Source organism: Brachyhypopomus gauderio, unplaced genomic scaffold (genome assembly GCF_052324685.1).
Source record: "Brachyhypopomus gauderio isolate BG-103 unplaced genomic scaffold, BGAUD_0.2 sc77, whole genome shotgun sequence".
In the NCBI taxonomy this organism is placed as follows: domain Eukaryota; kingdom Metazoa; phylum Chordata; class Actinopteri; order Gymnotiformes; family Hypopomidae; genus Brachyhypopomus; species Brachyhypopomus gauderio.
Genome location: NW_027506898.1, coordinates 1,181,305 through 1,208,975, shown reverse-complemented (window position 1 = coordinate 1,208,975; position 27,671 = coordinate 1,181,305). Strand labels below are relative to the sequence as shown.

Below are 27,671 nucleotides of genomic sequence, written 5' to 3'. Positions count from 1 at the left end.
AAAATAGACCTACGGCCACGCGCACACGACAGGGCTCGAGCGAGCACCAGAAAATCCAACTCGAGACAAACGCAGGACAGGTTGAGAGAAAACCCATGCCGACACATAGCCCCCGAGACCCGATTCAGACGGAGGGATGTTAATTATAAAACAACCGTGAAAACGCAGCCTTAACGTTTTCTGGGACTTGTTTTTCCCATTTGTTTTAACATTCCCCTATAGTAATGTTTATTTCTTAATGTTGGAGTCCAAAACGATTCCACAGAGAACGGATCTACCATCTCACAAGAAGTAAACTCTTTTATTCCTTTAGTAATAAGCTATTCCAAATTTGAAAGCTATGGCGTGGAAAGTCGGTCTCGTGCTGCTTATGTGCTGGTGCTTCTCCTTCACCAAATCCCACGAGGAACTACAGATCACCATAGAATCGCCACTCGCGGACTCGAAAATGGTACCATTAGAAACTTTGGATTTCGGCTTCGTTCCAGAGGTAGGATACGAAACACAGACCCTTTACGAACCAGGAGCCATCGGAAGTCTTTTTCAATTGGTCCATGCGTTTCTCCACATGGTTCAACCAAATCCGTTTCCAAAAGGTGAGTTCAGTGATGATAGCGGTAGGTGTGTAGGTGTGTGTGTGTGTGTGTGTGTGTGCGTGTGTGTGTTTCAAGGAGGGTGTTGCGGCTTTCAGCGGACACACTGACAGTTGCAAGCTATTTACTTGATCCATTACAAAAAAACCAAGAAACACAGAGCTTGTCTGTGGATCTTTTTGCGCGTTTGGCCACGGAGGTTGGAGAAATGATTGGCGCGTGTGTAGGGACTCTATTAAAAAAGCTAAACACCTGTGCAGTCGTTGATGCTTACAGGGCCCGTTGCGCTCAGCATGCTTATACATGTGTATACCTACATGGTTTCGGGTCTGCTCTCCACGGCGCACACTGCACACTGCCCAGTGTTTGGGTTGGTAATAGTGTTAACAGACAATAATCATGGGTGGTGTAGTATGTGCTAACTGCTGCAAGCGGCCTAAGGAGATTAAACGTTTTCCCAAGTACATGCTCGGTAATGGGAGAATAGTTATATTAAACCAACCTTACAAATATACTGCTTTCTTTAGTTACAAGGTAGATTTCTCTCTTTCTCTCTCTCTCTCTCTCTCTCTCTCTCTCTCTCTCTCTCTCCCTCTCTCTTTTGCTCTATCCCTCTCTTTGAGGTCAGGTTGTCTGTATGTGCTTATAGCAGGCTTGTGGGGAAAGGGAGAAGTGTGTGTGTGTGTGTGTGTGTGTGTGTGTGTGTGTGTGTGTGTGTGTGTAGAGGAGAATAGGATTGCAGGGGTAAATCCCAGCTGCCTAATCAATTAGTGAATCTGCCTGATTACTCGGTCCTCTCTGAGTCACCTGTCCAATCATGTAATCTGATAATCTAAGTGCCATATGTTGTCAACTAACTTCCTTTCATATACAACCAACCAGCAGTATACCAATCCAGCTAATAATGTTCCATGCCATCCACAAGCAAAATATACATCTTCATACACTTTATTAAAACTTCTACATTGTAGGTCAAGGGTATTGGTGTATATTTATGGGCTATATTCTGTTGCCATGCATAATTTGCTATTAGCACCCAATGGCTCTTCTTCATTGGTAGTATTTAGGAGTACGGGTAGAAGATGAGTGTAATAAATAAAGGGGTTGGCGAAACATGCAACGTGTTATGTAACAGTCACACGTTGCATGCACAAATCTACACTGTGAATATGTTCTCCAGTCATCAGTGATAAACACCCATAATGTGTTATTTCTGCACTATGCTCACAAATGACTAACAAATTACACACTATAAAAGCATCTGTATGGAGCGGCGCTTACTTTTGCTTGATAATTGGAAACTGAAGTTAGTACATCAGACAAATTTTGAGCAGATAAATGTTATTACATGGTTGTTTTTCAGAAGAAGGCCATCTCTTTAAAACATTAAAACATCTATTCATAGCCACTAGCCAGGCTCATGTCCAAAGTGTATGATTACTCTGGGGTTTCTCTCTTTGACTTTTTGATTTTCCCATTGCACAAAATAATTACTAGTAACAAATCTGTCAATTTGCCAGATAGCATAATGGCAAGGTCTGTATATAGACCATTAAAGTTATGTAGAACCTACAAGTTCTATATTAATTTAATGGACTATATTACTTTATCCCTCTACCACAAAATGCAACACCATAAACCTGGAGTTTGGTTAAAAGAGCCATAGAGATGATTATCACACATTTGTAGCTTATTAACTGTCAAGATATTTAAACTGGCTTGGCTGAAGCTTGAGGTATATAGACACCTAGTCGAGTTATACAGCGAAACTCTCATTTAATCAATGAACTGCAATCAACTTGTCCTACATACAGTGCTGCGCCAACATGACTGCCATATATATAATTGTGTATATATATATTCAATTTACTTACTTAATATATTAATTTGTTTAGTTTGCTTCTATCCTCCATTTGAAATACTATAAATAGATGAACATATAGTGTATATAATATATAGTATATATGATATATAGTGTATCTGAACATCACCTCCTCTTCCTCGGCATGGTCCAGTGATAGTGACGCTGTAACAGACTGACAGCACCATCACCAGTCCACAACTGAAAGCAGCTCAGTATGCAGCATCCAGAGTGGACGAATATAAATGTGAATTCTGTATAGATCTACATTCACAAACACACACACACACACACACACACACACACACACACACACACACACACACACACACACACACACACACACACACACACACACACACACACACACATCCCTGAAAGAGGATTACACATGTGCCAGTGTAGACAGTCAACCCCCTCCAGGACACTGTGTGCTCTAAGAAGCTCACAGCATGCTGGGGGTTCTGTTTTTCCTTGTACTGGGGAGCCTATAAATCAATGCTAAGTAAACCAGGAGGTATATCTAAGGATTAAGGTATTAGCCTACATGGACCATAGGGGCTGCAGCTGTAATGTATTTCATTTGATTTTGGTTGGAAATGAGGGTTAGAAACATAATTTGAAATTGAATTAAACCTCGATTAAGTTCATGGGAAAATCATTATTGTTATGTTATGTAACAAAATTGAAATAGACAGAGAAAAACAGGTGTGACTTCCCTGGTTATTCATTTGATCAATATGATTTAACATGAAACAATAATACATAATTGCATCATACTAATAAGACATCCAAGGTCAAATGTATGTGTGTTTGTTTGTGTATTTGTGTGTTTTAGTGTCTCTAGCTGCCATAGCAACAGGCCAGATGGAGAAAATCACATATGTATCTGTCTCGCAGTTCTGTGACAAAAACCTATCTATGAGCACATGCACACACACCTTACTCAGATCAGCCATAATACATGTTGTGTGATCACTAGTGCATTCTGTCATTGTGCTGCTGATTACATTTTCTGAATCTACCACTCTCACACCTACACACACATTATCTAATCTATTATCTCTGATTCTAAATGTGTACATCTTTATAAATGTATAATCTCTGGCATTTCTCTAAATAAAACACTACAGATACTTTATAAGCAACTGATTCTCTTTAGCATTTTAGAGCTTCTCTTGAATAGACGATTGGACGAAGGAGCATCATTGCTTGAGCTCTTTACTTTGTGTCCTGAAAAGGTCACCTGAAAATTTTAACAAACATACACTTCTTCACCAAACCATGTTAGCTTTGTGTTGTCCTGAAAAACCCAGCGAAACTACCTTTACTCCTAGGGTGTCCTGAGTTCTCCATAGTCACCATATGTGTATGTCAGTTAGTTTGTGTATGTGTGTGTGTCTCCACTCAGACTTGGACCTCACTACTAGGACCATAGGTCAATGAAACCCCTTCGTCTTGGCACAGTTATGAGTGTGCAAGTGTAAACATGTTTGTCACACATACACACTGTGATTCCTCATCTAATTAACAGACACCAGTAAAGAATGAGCCAGGCTCTGTTTAAATATATCCTCAGTTGGGCATGTAACATAACCTGCACAAGCACACACAACATGACAAGCTGCTTATACACTAATCCATATGTAATGCTTGTCTTATAGTTCCAGCAAACCCCATAACCTTTTATTAAGCATTTTGTTTGTCCTAGGTACCAGTTATGTATTAGAAACACTTTGCAGGTGTACAGTTAAATGACTAATTTGGGTTAGTCATCTTCTGGTCTCTTGATCTGTGATTTCTAAGCATGCTGTTGGCTGGGTGATTTTGGATGATAGACCTTTTATGACCCCGGAACATTACTGCCCTTTTACACTTTCATGACAGCAACACCCATTAACAGTCGACATGTCAGTGTCACTGCTGTGTTGAGAATGGTCTGCTCTGCAACCCAAAAACTGTCCCATCAGCAGTTGGCTGGGTATCAAAATTTGAATGTCAATATCATTAAATTGTTCATCATGAAACATTTATAAAATATACAAAAATGCATCTGTAAGATGTTCTAATTGAAGTGTAAGTGTAAAGTGGATTTATTAAATATATCATGTTTTGTGCATCATAGATGATGGAAAAATGTTTAAAAAATGAAGGGAACACTTAAATCACACATCAGATCTCACAAAGATTGAATCTGAAAAACACCAATAATATAAATTGTGTACATTGTTGAGAACAAAATGTCATAAAATCAGTGTTAATGAAAACTAACTAAAATCATCATGATTTTCCTCACAGCAAATCATAATGTGACTCAGTATGACTGTGTGCACAGCCAACAACCTCTGGGCTTGTGATGAGACAGGTGGTGTCCTGGGGGATCTCCTCCCAACGCTGGCTCAGAGCAGCAGTGAGCTCCCAGTCTTTGGCACTTGGTGGTGTCGGATGCACTGATACATAATATCCCAGGGATTCTCAGTTGGATTCAGGTTTAGGGGAAATGAGGGCTCGTCAATTGCTTCAATGCCTTCTTCATTGCCTACACACTCCAGCCACATGAAGGCATTGTCATGCACCAGGAGGAACCCACAGCACATCGTAAGGTCTGAGAATGACTCTAAGGACTTCATCCAGCTCCCTAAACAGCAATCAGTGTACAGTTGGCTATCATTTGGAGATTTGTGAGACCCTCCAAGGAAATGCATCCCCAGACTGTCCTACTACCATCAATGAGCTGGTCTGAGCTGGTCAACCCTAAAGGGCTACAGGTCCTTCTCATGCTATGCTTCTCATAGTGCACTATGAGAAAAGTAAACAAAAAGTAAAAACACCAAACTATAGAGAAGAGTCAGTCGTCACCACCACCACCTCCAAAACCGTTCCCTTTTAGGGGGTTGTCTTGCTGTTGCTTCTACAGTGCACCTGTTGTCACTTTGATATACACCAAAGCAGGTGAAACTGATTCACACTTCAATTACAAGATATGCAGAAGCCACAGATGAACTCAAAGATTTGCTTCAGTGTTGATGATGCATTTATTTATGTTTGTTTAATCCGTGTGTTAATCAACAGAGCATGTCATGAAACATTTAATGAGAGTGCGGGTGGGCTCACAGTAGTTCACAGTAGTTCCCACAGTAGCGCTGTGAATGTGACACTAATCTTTGTTCATTTCAAAAACAGACACAGCTTCCTTCCTTTTGTTACATGACCTATTTTTATCAAAAACGTCTTTTGTATCAACTTTGGGAACTCTCAATACTATACCCAAAACAGCACATAGAAAAGTTTCATATCAGAACACAACACAAAGCAAACTGGTTCAAAGGGGAGCGGGGAGGAGCATTATAGCCTGGATGTTATCATCAGATCACAGATTTGGTTCAGTGTGTTATTTAGCTGTGCAGTTGTCAGGAAGATTCAGCACCAAGCATATCAGAAAAGTTCACATGAATAGTGAATTTTCCAAGGCAAGACAAAATTAATTTATAAAGTACATTTTGGCATGACCATGGTTGGCCAAAGTTCCATATCTTAATATTAAAATGATGATAAGGTAGCATAGGTGAAACCATAGAAGTAAAAGGTAAAACCTAAAACATGACACAGTAAAACAGGCACAATAGCTACACCGTCAACAGGAGTTAAATGCCAAAGTAAAGAGTTTTGTCTTCAGCATTGACTTAAAAATATCTAAAACTTGAGCAGTCCTAATAACGGAACACGAGTTATTCCAAAGAGTCAGGGCTGCTTCATGAGCACAGAGATGGAGATCTGGAAAAGCACGATGATGTCAGATGTAGGAGCTTTCGACAGAAAAAAGACCTGCACAATCTCTCCTAGGTGTGATGGTGACATTCCATTTTGGCTATTAAAAAAGATAAATAAAATATTAAAATAAATAAAATATTCAAATCCAAGGCATGCTGTGCAACTGATAAGTGGGTTTTGTCAGTGTATGTTCCGTATCTGTTTAGTAAAGCAGAGAGTCCCTCAGATTTGGACGCAGAGCACCTGATCACACCACAGTTTAGTGATCCGCCAGCATTCAAGAACACAGATGTGTGCTATAAAACTGAGCGCAGAGAAGATCCTGGCAAGCTCCGCTGAAGATGCCCTGCTGACCCAGCCACTTCTTCTGTGTACAATGGAAGCAGATGGGTCAGTGGGGCATCTTTAGCTGAGATGGCCATGGTCCCGTTATACTGGAGAGTCAGTGGAAATATTTGTGTTACTTAAAGTAACATCAGTCATAAATATACATCATATGTAAATATGCATCAGTCATACTCACAATCACCATGGACAAAATCTCCATGCTCCAGCTCCTATATATATTGTTTTTTAAACCTGTTTTCTGCACAAAGATGCAGTAGGTAATTCAAGGAGGTAATTTGATTGAATGTCCCTTTGTTTTTTTGTTTGAAGATCTCATCGTGAAGATTTTGCAGCAAAACCTGAGAGAATTTAAACCAGAGGAGCTCCAGAAAGTAGGCGTGTGTGTGTGTGTTTTATTTAATATATTACTAATATTATTCTTATACTATGTCTAATGTCTTGCTTTCTCTGTGTCTTTGCACTGTTTTCAACATTATGGCACAACAGCCTGAGAATGTCGTCCTAACACTACAGGTAACAAACTGAGTGCAGCTCTGCCTGCAGTTCTTCTACTGCTCTGTCCTGCCACGGAGGGGCATGTGATGCAATTCATCTGCCCCTCTTGGTTTCTCAGACAAATAGTGATGTTGCTCTGTATAATATAGTATACAGGTGAGGCCACATCACCCCCTCTATCTCTTTCGCACTCTCTCCCCATCTCTCCATTTCTCCCTCTCTCTCTCTGTCCCTCTTTCTCTCTTCTCCCCCTCTCTCCCCCTTTTTCTTTCTCCCTCTCTCCCTGTCCCTCTCTCTCTCTTCTCCCCCCTCTCCCCCTTTTTCTTTCTCTCTCTCTCTCTCTCTCTCTCTCTCTCTCTCTCTCTCTCTCTCTCTCTCTCTCTCTCTCTCTCGCTCTCTCTCTCGCTCTCTCTTCCCCTCTCCTCCCCATACCCCCACACACACAGGTGCTGTATTATGAACTGGGTTTCCTCATACTGGCTGTACTGGGCGTGCTGTTTGTGCTCCTTATACCCCTGCTGGGCTGCTGCCTCTGCCTGTGCCGTTGCTGTGGGAACTGTGGCGGTGAGCTACACCAGCGGCACCGCAAGAACTCCGACTGCTGGAGGAGCTTCCACGCCTCCTCCCTCTTCCTCTCCTCCCTCTTCATCACGTAGGTCTGCGCCCTGGGTCACACCACCCAAAGGTGCCCTGCTTTGAGATTAGCTGGAACATGGGCTCATGCGGCATGATACACACATGCTGGCACCTTGTTTTTGTAAAGCTTCCAATTACATATTATTTTGGCAACCTATTTTATATCGTTATTATCACGATATTATCTGTATTATCTGCCACAGTAAGCACATGGGTAAACCAGTGAATACCTAATTTAAGATGATTTGTGGCATGTTCGCTAGCATGATATGCACGTGGGAGAGGGCTGCTCGATTCTGCTTGATGCTGTCTGGCTTTGGTCTCATCTACATGCTTTTCAGAAGGGAAAAAAATACAAGTGATTGTGTCTTATGAGGAAACCAGGGGTGAATGTTTGGTTTGGTTTGGTTAAGTATTTCACCTAAGTGCCAAGCAAACTTCACAAAAGAGATCAATATTTTCCCAAGATGACAAGAAAATCAGTACACTCACCTGGTAATGTATTAGCTGCACCTGTTCAACTGCTGGACAACAAAAATATATAATCAGCCATTCGCACAGCTGCAAACAATGCATTTAGACTGTTGAGATGATCAAGATCGCCAGCTAAAAATCAACCTGAGCTTCAGGACGGGGAAGAAAGATAATTTAAGTAACTGAGTAGTATGTGGTTGATGGTGCTAGACAGGCTGGTCTGAGTAATTCAGAAACTACTGATCTGCTGGGAGTTTCTCACACAACCACATCAAGAGTTTACAGAGAATGGTCCAAAAAGAGAAAGTATCCAGTAAGCGGCAGTTCTCTGGAACTCTGGGAATGCCTCACTGATGCCAGAAGTCATTTATTCTACCATCCATGTTTGGAGACCAGTCTGGTTTGAGCTGATAAGAAAGACAGTATTAACACTGATAAACATTTCTTATAACCGAAGTAACCTCTGAACACGGGACAGGTTAAATCTTGAAGCAGATGGGCTATGGCAGCCGAAGATCCCAGCAGGTGCCACTCCTGTCAGCTAAGAACAGATGACAGTAGAATGAATGCTGCCTGGTCTGAAGAATCTCGATTTCTGCTGCAGCATTCGATTCATCCTGCATGGTATCAGTTGTTGAGGCTGGTGGTGCTGGTGGTGGTGGACTTGATGGTGGTTTTCCCATTGTTTATAGTGCTGAAGGTGCAAACTCTCCAGCCCTTGAGGACTGCCTGTGGTTGCCCCTGCTTTATACACTGCACATCATCATCAAAGCAAACCAGTTTCACAAAAGAAGGACAACTGGAAAAATATGCTGTCCCTGTTAATGCATTCATGGCTGCGCACATGTGTGTATGACTGTGTGTGTGTGTGTGTGTGTGTTTGTGTGTGTGTGTGTGTGTGTGTGTGTGTGTGTGTGTGTGTGTGTGTGTGTGTGTGTGTGTGTGTGTGTGTGTGTGTGTGTGTGTGTGTGTGTGTGTGTGTGTTAATATTCATTATGCTAAGACAGTGCTAGAAATAGAATGGAGGCCATGGCTGAGTGGGTGCATCTCTCCTTCTCTCTCTCTCTCTTCACTTTGGGGTGACCCCTCTGGAGGAGACATGTAATTGCAGGAAACATGCAGAGCAACATTTCATAACATGGATTGTGCTGTATTTCATTTCCTAGAGTGGATTCAGCTGATGATTATGAGTGTGATGATTCACATGTTTCTATGAATATTATCCACTGTTCATACACTTATTAGTATAATGCTGGGTTTTCATTTGAGACCTCTGAAATACAGAAACAAATGATCACTGATACATATGATCATCACTGAGTTCACTGAGTATTAGGGTAAACATTAGCTATAATTGTACCTGAACAGTCAGACAGTTTACTTGTTTATTTAGGGCTCTATCATCGGTATTGTGAGCAGTTTCGAGAAGGCACTATTTTGTACAAAGGTATGCCAAAACAAGAAAGATTTAGGAAATTCCTCTGATGTCTTAATTGAGAAACTTTAACTGAGTGTGTTATCAAATGTAACATTATCATTAGTAAGCCACCAAGCACTCCTTCAGTGGTTTAGAATAACACACACACACACACACACACGCACGCACACACTCAGAGTTGAGATTTTGGAGCGCTCCCAAGAGCATGATTTTCTTCTCCCCTTTTGTGTGTGTGTGTGTGTGTGTGTGTGTGTGTGTGTGTGGACCTGCAGCAGTTAGGTGACACTGATAGCCCTGAGTGTGTCCTCAGAGAAGTGCCCTCTTTTATTTGCTCTGCCCTCCATCCCAGTGTTTTCTCCTTCTGCTCTGCTCAATAGTGCTGACAGCAGCTCCTCAGACCACAATGTGCCATTGTGAAGTACAGACAGCCATTAATCCTGTCTGCATGGTATATCTGAGTGTGTGCTGTGTGTGTGTGTCTGTCCACTCTTCGTGGACTTTGAGTGACTGAGAGAAACACAACTGCTGCTTCTCTGGAAAAAACCATCAGTAGTGAGAGTGTTATTCATAGCTCTGCTTTTGAAATAATATTATGTATTTGCTTTATTATTTCATTCTTTTCTTATCATTGTCTTTGGTTTCAATCTAGAATTATATTTCTTGTTAAATGTAGGAGTATAGTGTCACATAGAGGGAGTTTTTACTCTCTCTATCTGGCATCTGCAATGAACTATTATGTGTTATATACTGTAGTGTATGTGTGCCAGATGTGCATATGAAGAGGCATTTTAAAATAGTTCTTTCATCCGCATATTTTCCTTCACATCAATGCTCATTACACTGTGCTTTACAGTGTGTTATGGTGTGTTACAGTGAGTTACAGTGCATTAAATTGTTTTACAGTGCATCGCAGTGAATTACAGTGTGTTCCAGTGTTTTAGTGTGCCGCAATTTTAGTAAATCAGAGACCGATTTAAAATGACATTCTTGCTTGAGCTTAAAATACCTCTTAATGACATAACGGCATAAAGTGTATGAGTGATTGTGTGTGTACATTGTTGTTGTCAGGTTCAGCTAAACTGCACTAAAGTGGTCCTCTAGTGCCCCGCCAATCAAATCTGCCATAACAATTAAAGTAATTAATTTAGTGCCACCTTGTGGTTAGTGGTATTAGTACATATGCATGTACTTTGTCCCTAGTGATAAGTCTGTATTTGTGTGTGAGCATCTGTGTGTGTGTGTGTTTGTGTGTGTGTGTTGCAGACTGGGTGTGCTGATTGCCTATACAGCAAACCACAATCTCACCACCAAGATCAAAAGCACACAGCATCTTGTGAACACCAACCTAAGAGACCTAAAACTATTTGCCAACTACACACCAACGGTAATACAAACATGCACACACACACACACACACACACACACACACACACACACACACACACACACACCTTCACACAAACGCGCGTGCAATATACATTTTGCATATAACACATTCACAAATTCACACGATTGTTCTATTTACATAAACACTCACATGTAGATCAGCGCTATCTTTTGTTTGTTTGTGTATGTTTACAGCAAGTAGATTACCTGACTGCACAATACACAACAGCCAAGAATAAGGTTCTTTCAGACCTTGACAGTAAGTAGTATTAACCTTTTTCTCTTTCTCTTCCTCTTTCTCTCTCTCTCTCTCTCTCTCTCTCTCTCTCTCTCTCTCTCTCTCTCTCTCTCTCTCTCTCTCTCTCTCTCACACACACACACATACACACAGACATGTACAGTGCTTAGTTAAGATTTGTGTGCTGTAGCTATTTCCTTGTGCCCCAATCAGATATCGGGCCTTTGTTGGGTGGACGGATACGCAAGCAACTGGAGAGAGAAGTGGTGCCTGCTTTAGACAAAGCACTACACATGACTGGAGGTACAGTCCCCACACACACACAAAACAGACACTCACACACATGACTGGAGGTACAGTACCCCCCCCCCCCCCCCCCCACACACACACACACACTATACATGACTGGAGGTACAGTCCCCCCCACACACATAACAAACACAGAAAACTCACACAGTCTCACACACACAGTGTATGGATTCACGTACACATACACAGTATGTAGGGAGTAACATACACTCAAGTACACCAACGTAACTGTTCCTCTCACTCCTTCTTCAGCTCTCATGCTCATCCTCTCCCCCCTTCTCTCTCTCTCTCTTTCTCCCTCTCTCTCTCTGCTTGATTTTGTGCTTAAGTCAAAGTGGAAAGTGCTATTAAAGGTAATAGATCAACCCCTTAAATCCTCTGCGATCACATATTGTGCTCATCACCCTTTATTGTCATGAATCTAAAGTCATGTGTCTGTGATAGTCACGTGCAGTGCCGTGAGTCTGAAGTCAGTCGTGTGTCTGTGATAGTGACGTGCAGTGTCATGAGATTTAAGTCAATCGTGTCTGTGATAATGAGTGCAGTGCCATACTGTTGGTGATGAGGACTTTGTCATTATGACAGTATGTACTGAGTATGTTATTAAGTCTTCTTTGTTGTTATGACAGTATGTACTGAGAATGTCTATGACATCTTTGTCATTGACAATACGTACTGAGAATGTCGTTATGATGTCTTTGTTGGTAAGTACTGAGTAAGCAGTTATGACATATTTGTTGTTATGACACTACTGTTAGAAATTCGGCCTTCAGGAATCAGATTCAGGAGTCAGGAGTGTTTATTGACACACAGAGCATGTAACATAAGGTGGATCACGACCAGTTCTACTGTAGTACTGTAGGGAGGACCTTATATACATTGTGGAACGTGGGAGGAGGAAGGAGGAGGAAGACGAGGAGCTTAAGGGGGGTAAGTGGGGGATGAAGGTGAGGAGGAAGAGGAGTTTAAGGAGGGGTCACTGTGAGATGAAAGTGAGGGCACTTGGACAATCAACATTGGGTAGGGTAGTTGATAGTCGTCACCTTAGGGTTAAGATTTCAAAGGATATACAAACAAAGGACAGAGGTGTTGGGCATGCAAATGTGGGCAACCATCACACTTCTCAGGGATTCTGATGGTTGCCCTACCAGGGGATGACAGACAGCAGACGATTAATAATCTCCATAGAGACAAAAGGGTGAGATCTGAAAGAAGCATATTTTCTCTCACTACGTACTGAGAATGTTGTTATGACATCCTTGTCGTTATGACGTCTTTGTGGCTATGATGGTACACTGTAAAAACGAAAAAGTTGAGAAAACTCAAAATTTCAAGGCAACTTACTCTGCACTCGATTTTGAGTCTTGATCACAACTCAAACTCAAATAATAAGTTGGCTCAACTGTGAGTGAATTTCTTAAAAACTTAAGAGTTTGAGTTGGGATCAAAACTCAAAAATCGAGTGCAGTAAGTTGCCTTGAAATTTTGAGTTTTCTCAACTTTTTCGTTTTTACAATGTAGCGTAGGTCGCTGCTTGCCGCAGGTGAAATCAATTTCAAGATGTCCGGAGTCCAATCGCAAAACCCCGCCCCGTTCTCAACTAAGGAGTCAAATTGAGCATGCGCAGAGGAGTTGGCCTGGCCTTAACTAGAGTTCAACTACAATTTGTATATTTTGACAATGCAGGTTGTAAGATCAGATCAACTTTTAACAAGAAACTCAATAAAGTAAGCTGATCCAATTACTTTGTTATCGTTTATGGTGCAATTAATTATTTTTGGCTCAGCTATACTAAAAATCATAGTAAGGCGAGCAATTTTAAGTTCTGTTTTTTACAGTGTATGTACTGAGAATGTCATTATGACGTCTGTCATTATGACAGTACATACTGGGAATGTCGTTATGATGTATTTGTCGGTATGACAGTATGTACTGAGTATGTCGTTATGATGTCTTTGTCATTATGACAGTATGTACGATGTCGTTATGACATCTTTGTTGTTACGACACGATGTACTGAGAATGTCATTATGATGTCTTTGTCATTATGACAGTACATACTGAGAATGTTTTAATGATGTACAAACATGCCAAATTGTAAATTCACAATGATTATCTCTGCCAGAGGCACCAGAGAAAATAGGACACAACCTTGCTTTCCTCTGTGTGTGTGTGTGTGTGTGTGTGTGTGTGTGTGTGTGTGTGTGTGTGTGTGTGTGTGTGTGTGTGTGTGTGTGTGTGTGTGTGTGTGTGTGTGTGTGTGTGTGTGAGTGAGTTCATAGCCTTCATGGCCTAATAAACTTAAATGTGGAAGGAGTCAAGACTAGGACTGCTCTGTAAAATGAGTTCATTATTTGTAATCACAATACAAACAACACACAATTAACAAATTTGAACAGATCAGAACTTTTTCTTCCATTGTGCTCTGTGTTTTACCAAAATCAGGAAGATGTTCCTGATGAGATTTGTGGGTGTTTTGATGCATGTAAATGACTTTAGTCAGTGCTGGGCACCATTTAACCATTTAATATCGTAAAGACTCACCAATGTGTTGAAATATATTAATTATTAGACGTGTTAAAATCACAGAAGGTAGCAATGTGAAAATCTTGATTAAAATCATTTTCACATGGTAATATGTTAATGAGTGTGTTTTCAAGTCCTCCGTGCAGATTTGCAGGTGTTTATGTGTCTGTCATTTCCACTTTAACTATTGTGTGTATTCATTCTGTGCTATAGACTGTGTGCATTCACATAAGTTTGTAATGCTTGTTCAAGAGTATGTCTGTGTCTGTACTGAGTGTGACTGATGACTATCTGCATGTGTGTGTGTGTGTGTGTGTGTGTGTGTGTGTGTTTAGCCATGCGGGAGACGCGGGAGGCACTGGAGAGTGTGAGTGCGTCTGTGGAGGTGTTGCAGGAGGACACAGGGCGTCTGCAGAGGGCTCTGCAGACTGAGAGCTCCTCTCTCGCCAACACGCTGGGCGACCCTGCCTGTGAAAGGGGCGATGTGGCCCGCACCTGCAACACCATCCGGGCTCAACTGGGTCAGCTCGCCCTTGCCGTCAATTTCAGCAGGGTAGCGCAGGCGCCGTCCAGCCACACACACACACACACACACACACACACACACACACTCACATGCACACAAAATGGAAACACATTCATGTCCCTAAAATCATGTAGTTATACACTTATGACACCTTTGACTAAACAAAATTCTTACTCTATTTTTGTGTGTTTCCTGCGTGAACTTTGTGTTTCGCTGTAGCTACCTGACATCACACCTCAGCTGGCCAATCTGGAGACTGTGATGAAGACTGACCTCAGCTACATTGTACAGAAGGTGGGAACACACACAGTGTCTAGCCATCCTCTAAGCTTATGTGGTTGAAATCGAATCTCCTGATGGTCATACGTGTGCGTTCCAGACTTCATTTCCACTGTGAGTATTAACCATACTGGTGCATTGTCTCCACATCCCTGTCTCCCCGTCCCTGTCTCCCCGTCCCTGTCACCTTGTCCCCTGTGTGTTTCTGCTTCTGTCTTGCTCTTTTTTAGGGTTACTCTGCCTTTAATAACACCCCGAGGCTGGTGAGCGAGCAGACCGAAGGCGTTAAATCTAGTGAGTTCACCTGACAGACCTCCCTGTCTGCACCAAGTAGTTGATGACAGCACACATTACTGGAAATCCAGTGTGATGAACGCTGATCATTTATGCTGTATGGGTGATATGTGTGTACTCAACACTGAACACTGAACACTGCTCCTTTCCTGCATTTCTGTGGCTCTCTGATTTGAACTGCAGCCCTACCGAGTAAGTTCCTCATGTTCACCTTGGTGCTGTGTACCCCCTGTTTTCACTAACCTATACTACATTGGACCCAATGAGGTGCAGTGGGTTGTAAACACCAGAGTGAATCCCTTAAAGCCAAAGTGACTCTTCGCTGTAGGCAGTTTCTCCATGCTCCATGACATGAAAGCTCTGTGTATGCTTTCTCTGTTACCCATGATCTTCAGCTTTGCTGTGGCAAAGTGAATGCCCAATATTTTGTCAAGAAAGCGTTTAGTCGATAGCAGTGTCCCAAATGCCAGTGCTGTGATATAACAAACGTTTCATTACTATGTTGCACTGTCGATTGAAAAGAAGCTTTGTACTGAGGTCAGGACGTCAATAACATCCCCCATGACTAGTAGAGCTGAATAGTCATGTTTCTCTAGCGCTTTAATGCTAGTTTCTCTAGCGCTTTAATTCTAGTGTATTATTATTACCTGCTCCGTTATTTCTTTACATTCCTTTTCCCCTTTCCCATGTAATCCTGATCTAATACTCACACTTCTCTTCTTCCATTCCATTGTGGTCAAGGAGTGAAGGCTTTGTTGGATAAGTCAGGCGCAGACATCGTCAGCTTTGTTAAGATGGTCCCAGTGGAGATGGCCATGGAGAACTTCACCAAGTTCCTTGCAGAACGTCAGAAGAACATTGAAGCATACTATCCTCAGATAGATCAGTTCGACTTCTACAGGTAACAATACTCCACTTCTCCAACCCAGGAGGTCATATAGGTCATAGACAGGCCAAAAATGGTGTGACGCACTTTGTGACCCAGTGTACATTAACTGCTCATTTACTCCTAGAATGTCTAACACAAATTAGCTGCCCCATACATAAATTCAAGCCTTGAAGCCTATTCTTGTGCCTCCGTTCATCTGCAGGTGGCTCGGTTGTGTGGCTCTGTGCTGTGTGCCGGTGCTCATACTGACCTTCAACCTACTGGGCTTGCTGTGCGGGACATGTGGTTATGATAAGAATGCCACGCCCACCACACGTGGCTGCCTGTCCAACACTGGGGGCAACCTGCTCATGGCGTGAGTGACATGAATGCATAAACACAAATAAAAACATAAACACTAACATTATCATAAATGTTAATAGAAACCTCTCACAGGCAAGACACCTATGAAAAAACCGTATATATATATATATATATATATATATATATATATATATATATTATACGGTTTAGGGATAAATATTTGTATATAAATATATATATATATATATATATATATATATATATATATATATATATATATATATATATATATATATACTGTATATTTATATACACATATTTATCCCTAAACCGTCATGTTTTGCCCGACAATGGAGGGTTTTTGTTTTCATATTCCCGTCTTGGTATGCACATATGTTTCGTGTTCACTTTTGTCTTTGTATGCATCAGTGCTCATCACAAATAAACATCTGTTTGTTCATCTCTCTTTTGGCTTCCGCTTCCTCGCTCACGATGCAAACCTCACAGTTACTTACTAGCTTCACGATGATGTCAAACTGTGTACATTGTGAATATGTATGTACTGGTAATGTACTGCTTTTTGCGTGTGTGGCTGTTCATTATTCTCAGAGGTGTTGGCATAAGCTTTTTCTTCTCTTGGCTTCTCATGGGAGTTGTGGTCACCACATTTTTCACTGGGGGCAACTTGGAGAAGCTCGTGTGTGAACCACTATCAAGCGCACAGCTGTTTAAGGTACTTGTACCAATCAAGGCCCAGCAGATCACTTAACCAATCATGGCCCAACAGACCACCTAACCAATCATGGCCCAGCAGATCACCTAACCAATCAACGCCCAGCAGACCACCTAACCAATCATGGCCCAGCAGACCAGCTAACCAATATAGGCCCAACAGACCACCTAACCCAGGAGTCGGGAACCTATGTGTAACGCTGCTCGCGCAGCGGAGCGAGAGGACGGACACAATTGCTGAGAAGAGCGAGATTTATTCAAGGGAATACCATACTCATCGTCCGATAACCAGTCCGGGTCCATAACGGGAGGGCAGTCAGAAAAACAAGCGTACACAGGCTTAACTAAACAGAAACACGAGTAACGAACAAAGAATCAAAAAACCAGGAAACACACTACGGGCAATGGAAACATAGAACAATGAAACATCCAAACAGTCAAACAGTCAAAACAATCGACGAGGGACAAGGGACACTCAGGGACTATATATACACAGAACACCAAACAGGGAACAGGTGAGGGCAATGACACGGGGGCGTGGTAACAAACGAGGAATCACAGAGACAAACGAGCAGGGCGGGATAGACAAGCAAGGAGCACAGACACTAGGGAACCCGGAGTGACAGCTAAGGGAGGGGGCGAGGCCATACGTGACACTATGGCTCACAATCCAGGTGTGGCTTTTTTGATGACTACATCTGGCTCACATCTTAAATAACACAATGTAACTAATAATTCTGCTGACATTTTAAAGTAAAAACATTACAGAAATCACAGTGATAAAAAAATAAAGTTCAAAATATAAAACATTTGCATGCAATCTGTCAAATATAAAGTGACACACGCCAGGCTACATTTGCATCGAAATATCCAGTGTGAAACAGCAGGAAGAAATTCAGACTTATTATTCTCAACAATTGTTGGTCTTACTTAAAAATTCACACATTTAGTTGTATTTTGTATTTTGTATTTACAAAAAAATTGTATGGCTCTCACGGAAATACATTTTAAAACATGTGGCTTTCATTGCTCTCTCAGCCAAAAAAGGTTCCTGATACCTGACCTAACCAATCAAGGCCCAACAGACTACCTAACCAATCAAGTCCAGTGGATCGAGCTTCATAACACAACAGAACACAACAATTTTGTCACGAATAGTCAATGGTGTATTTTATGAGATGTACAGGCTTTCTGACTTATTTGTTTGTGTAGGTCATAGACACGCCCTACCTGGTCTACCCTGACAAAAAGAATTTCCTTCCTGGATTGCTGTTTCAAGATCCTGAAATTGACCTTACCATGGACAGCCTGTACAGGTGTGTGTGTGCGTGTGTGTGTAATATTTTGTGTGTCTGTTATGCGAGTGTTACTTTACTTTTACTTCAACACTTTAACAACCCAGAATGTATTATTTTCTTCTTTATTAAGCAATATGTAATAAAATAATGGGGCCTGTAGGATAAGGAACAGTTTTGTGGTTGTGTCTATTATGATTTTAAAGATGGCTAATGATTTGATTATCTTCTCCACAAAACTGACTACTGCATGTGTCCACTAGAGTGCAGTAATGCCGCGTTATTTGTATTTATTTACTGTTTTGACAGAGATTGTTACAAGAATAATGGCATCTATGCAGCACTGCATTTGGAGAACAAATTTAGCTTCAGCAAATTCATCAACACAACAGTGGTGAGTGTCACCACTATCAGTGTCACACTAATAAACAGTGCACAATGGTCGTTTTTCTAAACTGCTAAGAAACATTTCTGAAATGAATCACCATTAATGTGAAAGATGTGAAATGTGCCATATTTATCAATTGTGATTTTTCACTGCAATCAAAATTTGTCCTCTGCATTTACCCACCTGTGCAATTAGAACACACACTAGTGATTACTAGGGGGCTGAGGTGCACATGTGCCCAGAGCAGCCATTGTTTTGACCATTGTTTTTTTACATGGATCAACCAATGTGGAGTGTTTGAAAACCAGACAAAACTGTTCTGGGAAATTCGTCTTTCTTTTGACAACTGATGAAACAGTTTGAGATATTTGATTCATGGAATAATTTTAGTGTCTAAGTCATAGAGAAAGAGAAAAAAAGAGGTATTTCACACATTTTGGGGTATAACGTACAATATGTGTTGTCTGTCTGTGTGTGTGTGTGTGTGTGTGTGTGTGTGTGTGTGTGTGTGTGTGTGTTAACAGTTTAATGATGAGCTCAAAAAGATATTTGAAGGAGTGAAAGTGGACCTGCAAGGTGTAATATTATTAGAGCAAGAAGGCAAAGACAACCTCATCAACTTTGCTAACGCAGGCCTTGGAGAGATAGAGTACCAGGCCTTCCTCTTAGTGGTAACACACACTCATGTGGTAACACACACATATACATTTAAAATCAGTAATAATTGGAAATGAGTGGAAGCATGTACTGTGTGTGTGTGTGTGTGTGTGTGTGTGTGTGTGTGTGTGTGTGTGTGTGTGTGTGTGTGTGTGTGCGTGTGTGCGTGTGTGCGTGTGTGCGTGCGTGCGTATGTGTGTGTGTGTGCGTGTGTGTGTGCGTGTGTGCGTGCGTGCGTATGTGTGTGTATGTGTGTGTGTGTGTATGTGTGTGTGCGTGCGTATGTGTGTGTGTGTGCGTGTGTGTGTGTTTGGCAGGTAAATCAAGGAGTGACTGTTGGAGATCTTCTCTCTTTTTCAAATGAACTGGATGCTCAGGCAGACCAGCTGGTGAGTAAAACCTTACCAGCAGTACCAGTTTAGCATTTAGTCGAGATGAACAGGGTTTCTAAATGCTTAACCTCTGAATAAACCTTTTCAATTGATGTACAAACACTCAGTTCCAAATGTTCCTCTCTGAATAATTTATCTTCAATGAATAACCTCTCTGTCTGCACTTCTGAATTTATTTCATTTTCTACATATTTAACACTTTGAGAGGCATGTTATGTTTCACGTTTACATTAATAAGTACCAATATACTTGAAATCAAATCTATGCAGAGTAAACTTTAAAATACTTTAATTAGACTGAGTCTTAATGAAATATTTTTTATCAAAAGCTCTGTGTGGCTTTGGTTAGGTGAAATAAAGAAGCTAAACTCTGGAAAGTTTTGGAGGTTTTATGATGGCCTCCATATGTGGGCTTAAACAAAACCCCTATTCACACACACACACACACACACACACACACACACACACACACACACACACACACACATATACTCACTCACACACACACACACACACACACACACACACACACACACACACACACACACACACACACACACATATACACACACACACACACACACACCTCGGAACATGTGCAGTAGTTTTAAAGTGTCAGGGTGAGTGTAAATGCTGTACATCTCCAAAGTGTGTGTGTGTAGACTGTATTGATTCTAATGCTAATGCCTCCACCCTCCTCAGCCCCGTGGTGCTCTGGCCAATGCCCTGAGAGGTCATGCCAGCAGCATCCGACATATCCATAAAGCTCAAGTAGTGCCCATGGAGCAAGCTATGGTAATCTCACACACACACACACACACACACCCACAATCACATACACACACACACACACACACACACACACACACTATCATAAATACATGCACACACACAATCATATATACACGCACACATACACACACACACATACGCACACACACACACACACACATACGCACACACACACATACGCACACACACACACACAATCACATACACACACAGATGCAAACACACATAATCACATACACGTCATATATAAACACACACATGCACACACACAATACACACACACACACACATAAACATACAAACACACACATACATACACATACACGTACACACATATACAAAAACACATATACATACTCGCACACATACTCACGCACACACAAATACACACACGCACACACACAATCACACACACAACTAGTACAGTGCAAACGTACCAACAGTAATTTCTACTGACTCATGCAACTATCCCTTTTTTCTGTTACTCCTGCTTTATGGCAACTAAAGAAATTCGTGAGGGCAAGGGTAAGGTCAGAGTTCAGGAGATGTGACATGACAAAAGAACAAAAAAACTCCCACCATTATATGTTTGTTGTTTATATTTGTGTAGCCGTGTGTCCAGAATTCCTAAAGTGCTCTTCTTTAATCTGTGAATTATTCTCTGTGAGTGTGTTCTCTCTCTCTCTCTCTCACACACACATACACACACACACTTGTTTAATCTGTGAATTATTCTCTGTGAGTGTGTTCTCACACACACACACACACACACACACACACACACACACACACACACACACACACACACACACACACAATTGTTTAACCTGTGAATTATTCTCTGTGAGTGTGTTCTGCACTTGTGCTCCCTGAGTCTCATTTTGTTCACCGTTCCTCAGTGTCCATTGTGGTTTCATAACTTTTCTACAGGCAGGAACATTGTATTTGTAGTGTATATTACGTGCCTGTGTTTAGCACTCTTCTGTGTTCTTGAACTGCCGACCTGTGTGACCTGTCCACTCTGCTCTTTTAGCTCAGTGGGTTTAGAAGGTGCCGGTTCATAACGCTCTACTGTGCTTCTCTTTCAGAACTCTCTAAGCCAAAGTGTCAGGTTACTGCAGACCACCTCTAAAGAACTTCCTGTGAGTCTGCAGTATAGCACTCTTAGTTTTGTCGTGCACTCACTCTCACACACTCTCTCTCCCTCTCTCTCTCTCTCTCTCTCTCTCTCTCTCTCTCACACTCTCACTCACTCTTTCCTTTTTCTCCTTTTTTCTTTCTCTCTCTCACTTTCACTCTATTTTATCTTCATATTTCTCTATCCCTCTCTTTGACTTTCTCAAATATTTCTCTATCCCTCTCTTTGTCCTCTTTCTCACTCTCTCTTTCTCTCTCTCTCCCTCTCTCTCCTCTCTCTCTCTCTCTCTCTCACACACACACACACACACACACACACACACACACACACACACACACACACACACACACACACACACACACACACGCAGAGCTCACTTGTTGCTGCTTCTCTCCCAGACTAAGGTGTCAAACGTGCTGAGTGCTGTGGAGGCCATGGAGAATCTTGTGACCAGCAACGCCTCCCGTGTGGTGAAGCAGGTAGAGACATAGCCCCCAGGGGCCCTTGGCCCCCACCCCTTACCACCACCACCCTCACGTTCTCAGACAAGCACAACACACGCTCCACCATGATGGTGTTTCCTTCTCCTGTTGCAGGAGACCGATAAATATGTAAAAAATCTGTCGGGATACTTCAGACAATACTCTCACTGGGTGCATCGTTCGGTGAGTGTGTTTGTGTATCTGCGTGTTTGTGCATGTGCTCATGCAAGGGACTGGTTCTGTTTAACACTGAAAACATTATATCACATTGCAACCTTTAACATTGTTATGCTGTAACTGCTGTAATTGCTTACATCATAATAGGAGAGTCCGTTCAGGCCATATTTATGAGAATGTTTCACACACAAATGTAAGTGTGTATGTGCTTCAAGGGTTTTATATGTATACACAGCTGTATCATGTCTATGCACAAGTGATATTTGTGTTTGTACCGTGCTCACACTCTACCGTACTCAAACACTACCATACTCAAAACCATAATCACACTCTACCATACTTGCACTCTACCATACTCACACACTACCATACTCACACTCTACCATACTCAAACAAAACCATAATCACACTCTACTATACTCAAACACTACCATACTCACACTCTACTATACTCAAACACTACCATACTCACACAAAACCATAATCACACTCTATCTTACTCACACTCTACCATACTCAAACACATACAGCATCATCAGAGTATTCACACCTCAATGTCATCCATACTCTAGCCAAATACAATCCTTTTCAGACTCTCCAAAGTGCACTAACATATTGTGTCAAGCATTTTATTAAACTGAACACTGTCATATTTCTTATTCTCACACAAATGTTCTTACTCTCACACTTTCATACTTCCTCACACACTGTTCTTCTCTGTGTTAGATGTTTGTATCTATGAAGTATAATGTAACATACTGAAACTGTTCATGCCATAGCATGTAACGCTGTGTTTCCCTTTAGTTAGCAACAGATGTAGCTCAGTGCAAACCCATCAGCAACATCATAGACTCACTGGAGATCATTGGCTGCAGATTCCTTATAGACTCAGTGGTAAGACACACATACACTTTCCCTACATTATGTACACACACAACAACCCAGCTACTCCCACACACACCAACCCGACTACCCCCCACACACACCAACCCAGCTACCCACCTACACACACCAACCTAGCTACCCACCCACACACCAAACCAACTACTCCCCCCCCACACACACACACACACCAACCCAGCTACACAACCCAGTGTGTGTGTGTGTGTGTGTGTGTGTATATGTGTGTGTGTGTGAGAGAGAGAGAGAGAGAGAAAGAGAGAGAGAGAGAAAGAGAAAGGAGGATGGAAAAGAAGAGTACAACAGACATAGGGAGGGAGTGAACAAGCATGTGAGCCTGAAGTAGATGATGAAATACAGCAACACTGCCTGAAATATTCTACCAGATGGTTAAAAATGCATAGACTGGTAACCGTGTGTGTGTGTGTACATGCACATGTGTGAATGCAAGTGCGTATGTGTGTTAGTGTATCAGTGCTGGTGTCACGGCTAATGTGTGTTTCTGAAAGCACTCAAATCCAAGACACCTAGTCTCACAGTGTCCTATAAATGCCGACTCTCAGATGTGTCCCTTAAGGTGGACTGTTGTGATCACAAACCAAGCCAAAGTTCCTGTATAAAGCCAAAGTTCCTGTGGGTTCAGAACAACACAGTTATGCCTTAAGTGGAACTTCCAGAAAGCCACGTCAGTGTGGCAGCATCATGACAGCTAAGGAAGGCTCAGCACAGACACTTATCAAATGTTTTATTCAGTGCAGTACACTAAAAACAACAAATGATGACCAAACCATGATCAAACTAGCATTTGTATAGAAATATCGGTATTTATGATAATGATAATTGGCCATGTGTTTGTGATGGACATGCAAAAACATGAATTAAGTGAGATTTGTGTGTGTGTGTGTGTGTGTGTGTGTGTGTGTGTGTGTGTGTGTGTGTGTGTGTGTGTGTGTGTGTGTGTTTTGTAGAACACATTCTGGTTTGGTCTGGGTAGCTGCTGTTTATTCCTCATCCCCAGTATCATCACGTCTGTCAAACTCGCCAAGTTCTATCGCAGAATGGACACAGAGGACGTTTTCGATGAGTAAGTGAACATATATGAACACACAATCACACACATCAAAAAATGCATCCAAGCTCCAAATATTACCAAAGCGAGCATCAGATGCATATTTTGTTTTAAATGAAAAGGCCTTTAACTGTAAAATTATATTTTTAAAAACTTTGCATATACATTTTTGACGTTTGAATTTGTCATGCCCTTTCCTGTGGCCAGTCCCATCCCCAACTCCTCTCCTCCCCTCCCCTCTCCTCTCCATCCCTCTTCCTCATCCTCCTCTCTTCTCTTTTCCCCTCTCCCCTCCCCTCTCTCCTGTCCTTCCCTCTCTCCTCCCCTCTTTCCTGTCTTCCCCTCTCTCCTCCCCTCTCCTCTCCCCTCTCCCCTGGGTTGATTATTGTCAGCTTTCCAGCAGCTTGGCACTTCACTCTTTAACAAACCTTCCATTCTCCTCTTTCACTTCTTCAATTTATTTATATTCTGTTTCTTTTACACATTCACCTAAATCAGGGGTCAGCAACCTATGGCACGCGGGCCACCGTTGGCACGCCGAGGCATAATCACTGGCACGCTGCATGCTGGACCAGCATCAGCAAAAAAAGTAATAGACATGTCCCCCCCCCACTTTTTCAAAAGCCGGTTTTGGTCCCCTGTGGTTTTACGGTAAAAAACAAATATTTAATTAAATAGCGACGAATCAAGCGCTAGGACCACGCAGAAAACGACCGCTCCGTGTTCGCCCCCCCCCCGGTCAACGATCGACACAGACAGCATTAACCACCCACCCCCCGGCTTCAATTTTATTTGTTGATAGTGACACACTCATTGACTAGAAATGTTAAAGTTGGCACTCCATGTCTCAAAGGTTGCCGACCCCTAACCTAAATCATCATTACTGCATCTCTTTTCCTCCTGTCATCTCAATATTCTCTCGTAGTTTAAAATTCTAAATGTAAAGAAAAGACACTTTTCTTATAATTGATATCTCACTGGATCAAGGGTCTCATTGTCTCAGGAAACACAAAACTTCTAACAAGTAATCTCCAGAAATAAATGTACTCTTTTTTCACATATACATTTTTAGCATCTCTAAGAAAGATTTGAAACAAACCCATGTACACTATGTTGCTCTAGGTCCACCAAACGCCACACATTTCACACACATTACTCTCCATGCCTTTTACGTGCCTTTCATTCCCCTTCTATATCCATGGCTTTGTTTTCAGCGTGGATGTTGCGATCAGTGGCTATCACAGTGATCGCGTCTACAGCATAAGTAACCCAGCCATAGCCAGGTACGGTGTGGCTTCGCCGTCTTGGCCTCTGCATAGTCATCACGTAACAGTGAAGGGATCTGCACTGGCTGAAAGTCACAGCTCTTTGTATGGAGTTACAGCAATGACATAATTCCATTCATGGCAATATAAAGATAGAGCAACAAGAAAATGTGTCATTCTGTTACATTGATATTATCCATTCACCTTATTTTATTGTAGATTCAAAAGAATATTGCATACTTTTTGCATATTTTGAAGCCTTTTGATTACCCACCATGATTCACACATGCACCCTCAGCCAGTGAGCCATGATGACCTTTAACCTGGATATGTTTCAGCTATGCTTCCTTTGACACAATGGCACGGTACCCTAGGGCCTCCGCACCTCCGAGACAGCATGACTGGTGACACATGCGAACGCAGGCACACATTTACATACCAGGGATGCGCGAGGCACTTCAGCGCAAGCAGGTATAGCGAGTGCTACCATCTGAGTGCTCTGTCGACGACTCGTCATGGCTGCCCTTTCTCCAACTTTGCTCAGCCGTTCAGCAATGTGCATCTCTGGCTTCCGTTTTTTTTTTTATCAATGTTGTCTCTGCTTGTTTACAAAAACAATCCTTCCACACAATCTATACAGCATACAAATACTCCTTCCTGGTTCACTGGTTCATGTCCTCCATCTCTAATGCCACACTGAAACTTCCATCCTGATTCCTCTTTCCATTTTCTTCCTCATCTTCATCCCAGATGCCCATGATCTAAGCAGCTTTCCCATGTGCATGCCACTCTTCATCGTTGAGGTCATCTGATTCATTTGTCTGATTCATCTGTCTGCCTGTCCTTCACATCTTCATCTGTCTGCCTGTCCTTCACATCTTAAATCATTAAACCTTCTCCGTTATTTTTCACAGTCTAGGTGTAAATTACTGCTGCTCACAAATGTTTGCAGTTGTATGCTTCAGCTTTCATGGATTGTGCGCAGTATTTTTCTGGTGTTTGTCCACATTCTTGCTCTACCTTGACTCCAAACATATCTTACCTTAAGTCATATCTAAGTGTTGAAGAAGACTGAATAAATGTTTCAGGTTGACTTGGAGCTTGGGTAGAGGGAAAATGTAGGCAGTTCAGTCACTCCTGAGCACTTGGCTTAGAGACACTGAATTAAGTTCCACTGTTGTCTTTTCAGAACTGTCTTTGTCTAATCATGTATATTTCTGTTAATTTACCTTAGTGGTCCTGAAACCTGGAACTAGACCAGCTATTAAGGTAAAAAAAAAACACAGCATTAAGAACACAAGACATTTGATATGTTAATATGTTTATTTGTTTATATGATTATGTTTTTATGCACATCATTGAATGTTTGTCCTTCATGATTAATTCTAGAAAAAGAAGACGGTAGATAAAGGAGAATATCAAGATGGATGGCCTCCATAAAACCAATTTACACCACCTCCTAAAACTGTGACCTGTGTAAACCTGATTCTATCTCTGTAATATGCCCTCTACTTTTAAATGAATGGCAACTGTAGTAGTTACTGCAATTTTACAATTCACTGTTGAGTGCTGGTTATGTGGGCACTAGTACTTATAAATAGTGCCGAAAATTCTTCATGACTTTGTTTAGGATCTTTAGATGTTTTCTAGACTGTTCCTTTCTATTCAGTGCATCTGGAATGTTTCTGGAACTTTTGTACTTTTGCTATTACTAATTTTATAAACCATTACTTTTATTAATCTTCATTCAGAAATGGGTAGAGTTGCTGATTGTTTTGCAAGCTGTCAGTAGACTAGCTTTTACAAGTCCGCTTTCTCTAATCAAATTCAAAGCGTCATTTTATCATTAATAAGCATTCATGTCTGATCAAAGTTTTTACTGTCAAAGGACAGAGGATAGTATGGGTGGGGGTGTATTACTTCTGCTGCCTCCTATAAGTGATGCGCAGTCAGGACCTAATACAAAAAAGTGGCTGAAAAAAAAACAATATAAACATATTCTGTAAATAATAACAAATA

General features: G+C 41.6%; 1 protein-coding gene across 9 annotated transcripts; it reads left to right on the top strand.

Moving 5' to 3' along the window:
• Window positions 1-22: 22 nt before the first annotated feature.
• prom1b (prominin 1 b) lies at window positions 23-27,671 on the top strand. 9 transcript variants are annotated; one of them, XM_076990725.1, is made up of 29 exons: window positions 23-596; window positions 6,883-6,944; window positions 7,060-7,086; window positions 7,515-7,720; window positions 10,880-11,000; window positions 11,198-11,261; window positions 11,454-11,543; window positions 11,879-11,902; window positions 14,411-14,628; window positions 14,821-14,895; window positions 15,111-15,174; window positions 15,916-16,075; window positions 16,266-16,418; window positions 16,976-17,099; window positions 18,311-18,414; window positions 18,703-18,787; window positions 19,306-19,452; window positions 19,756-19,827; window positions 20,532-20,624; window positions 21,129-21,146; window positions 21,710-21,763; window positions 22,158-22,238; window positions 22,356-22,424; window positions 23,223-23,312; window positions 24,287-24,402; window positions 25,602-25,670; window positions 25,991-26,123; window positions 26,887-26,921; window positions 27,042-27,671. In XM_076990725.1, exons 1-27 carry the CDS (start codon window positions 341-343, stop codon window positions 26,058-26,060), a joined length of 2,712 nt encoding a protein of 903 aa, XP_076846840.1. In that variant the 5' UTR covers window positions 23-340; the 3' UTR covers window positions 26,061-26,123; window positions 26,887-26,921; window positions 27,042-27,671. The 9 variants fall into 9 exon arrangements, with proteins under 9 accessions (XP_076846840.1, XP_076846842.1, XP_076846841.1 ...); XM_076990727.1 differs by lacking the exon at window positions 25,602-25,670 and having other exon boundaries at window positions 26,027-26,123; XM_076990726.1 differs by lacking the exon at window positions 25,602-25,670.

Coding starts and splice junctions, on each gene's coding strand:
- prom1b (XM_076990721.1), top strand. CDS start 341: ATGGCGTGGAAAGTCGGTCTCGTGCTGCTTATGTGCTGGTGCTTCTCC. Junction 11,544..11,878: donor AGCACTACACATGACTGGAG/GTACAGTCCCCA, acceptor TTTGTGCTTAAG/TCAAAGTGGAAAGTGCTATT. Junction 16,419..16,975: donor GGGGGCAACCTGCTCATGGC/GTGAGTGACATG, acceptor CATTATTCTCAG/AGGTGTTGGCATAAGCTTTT.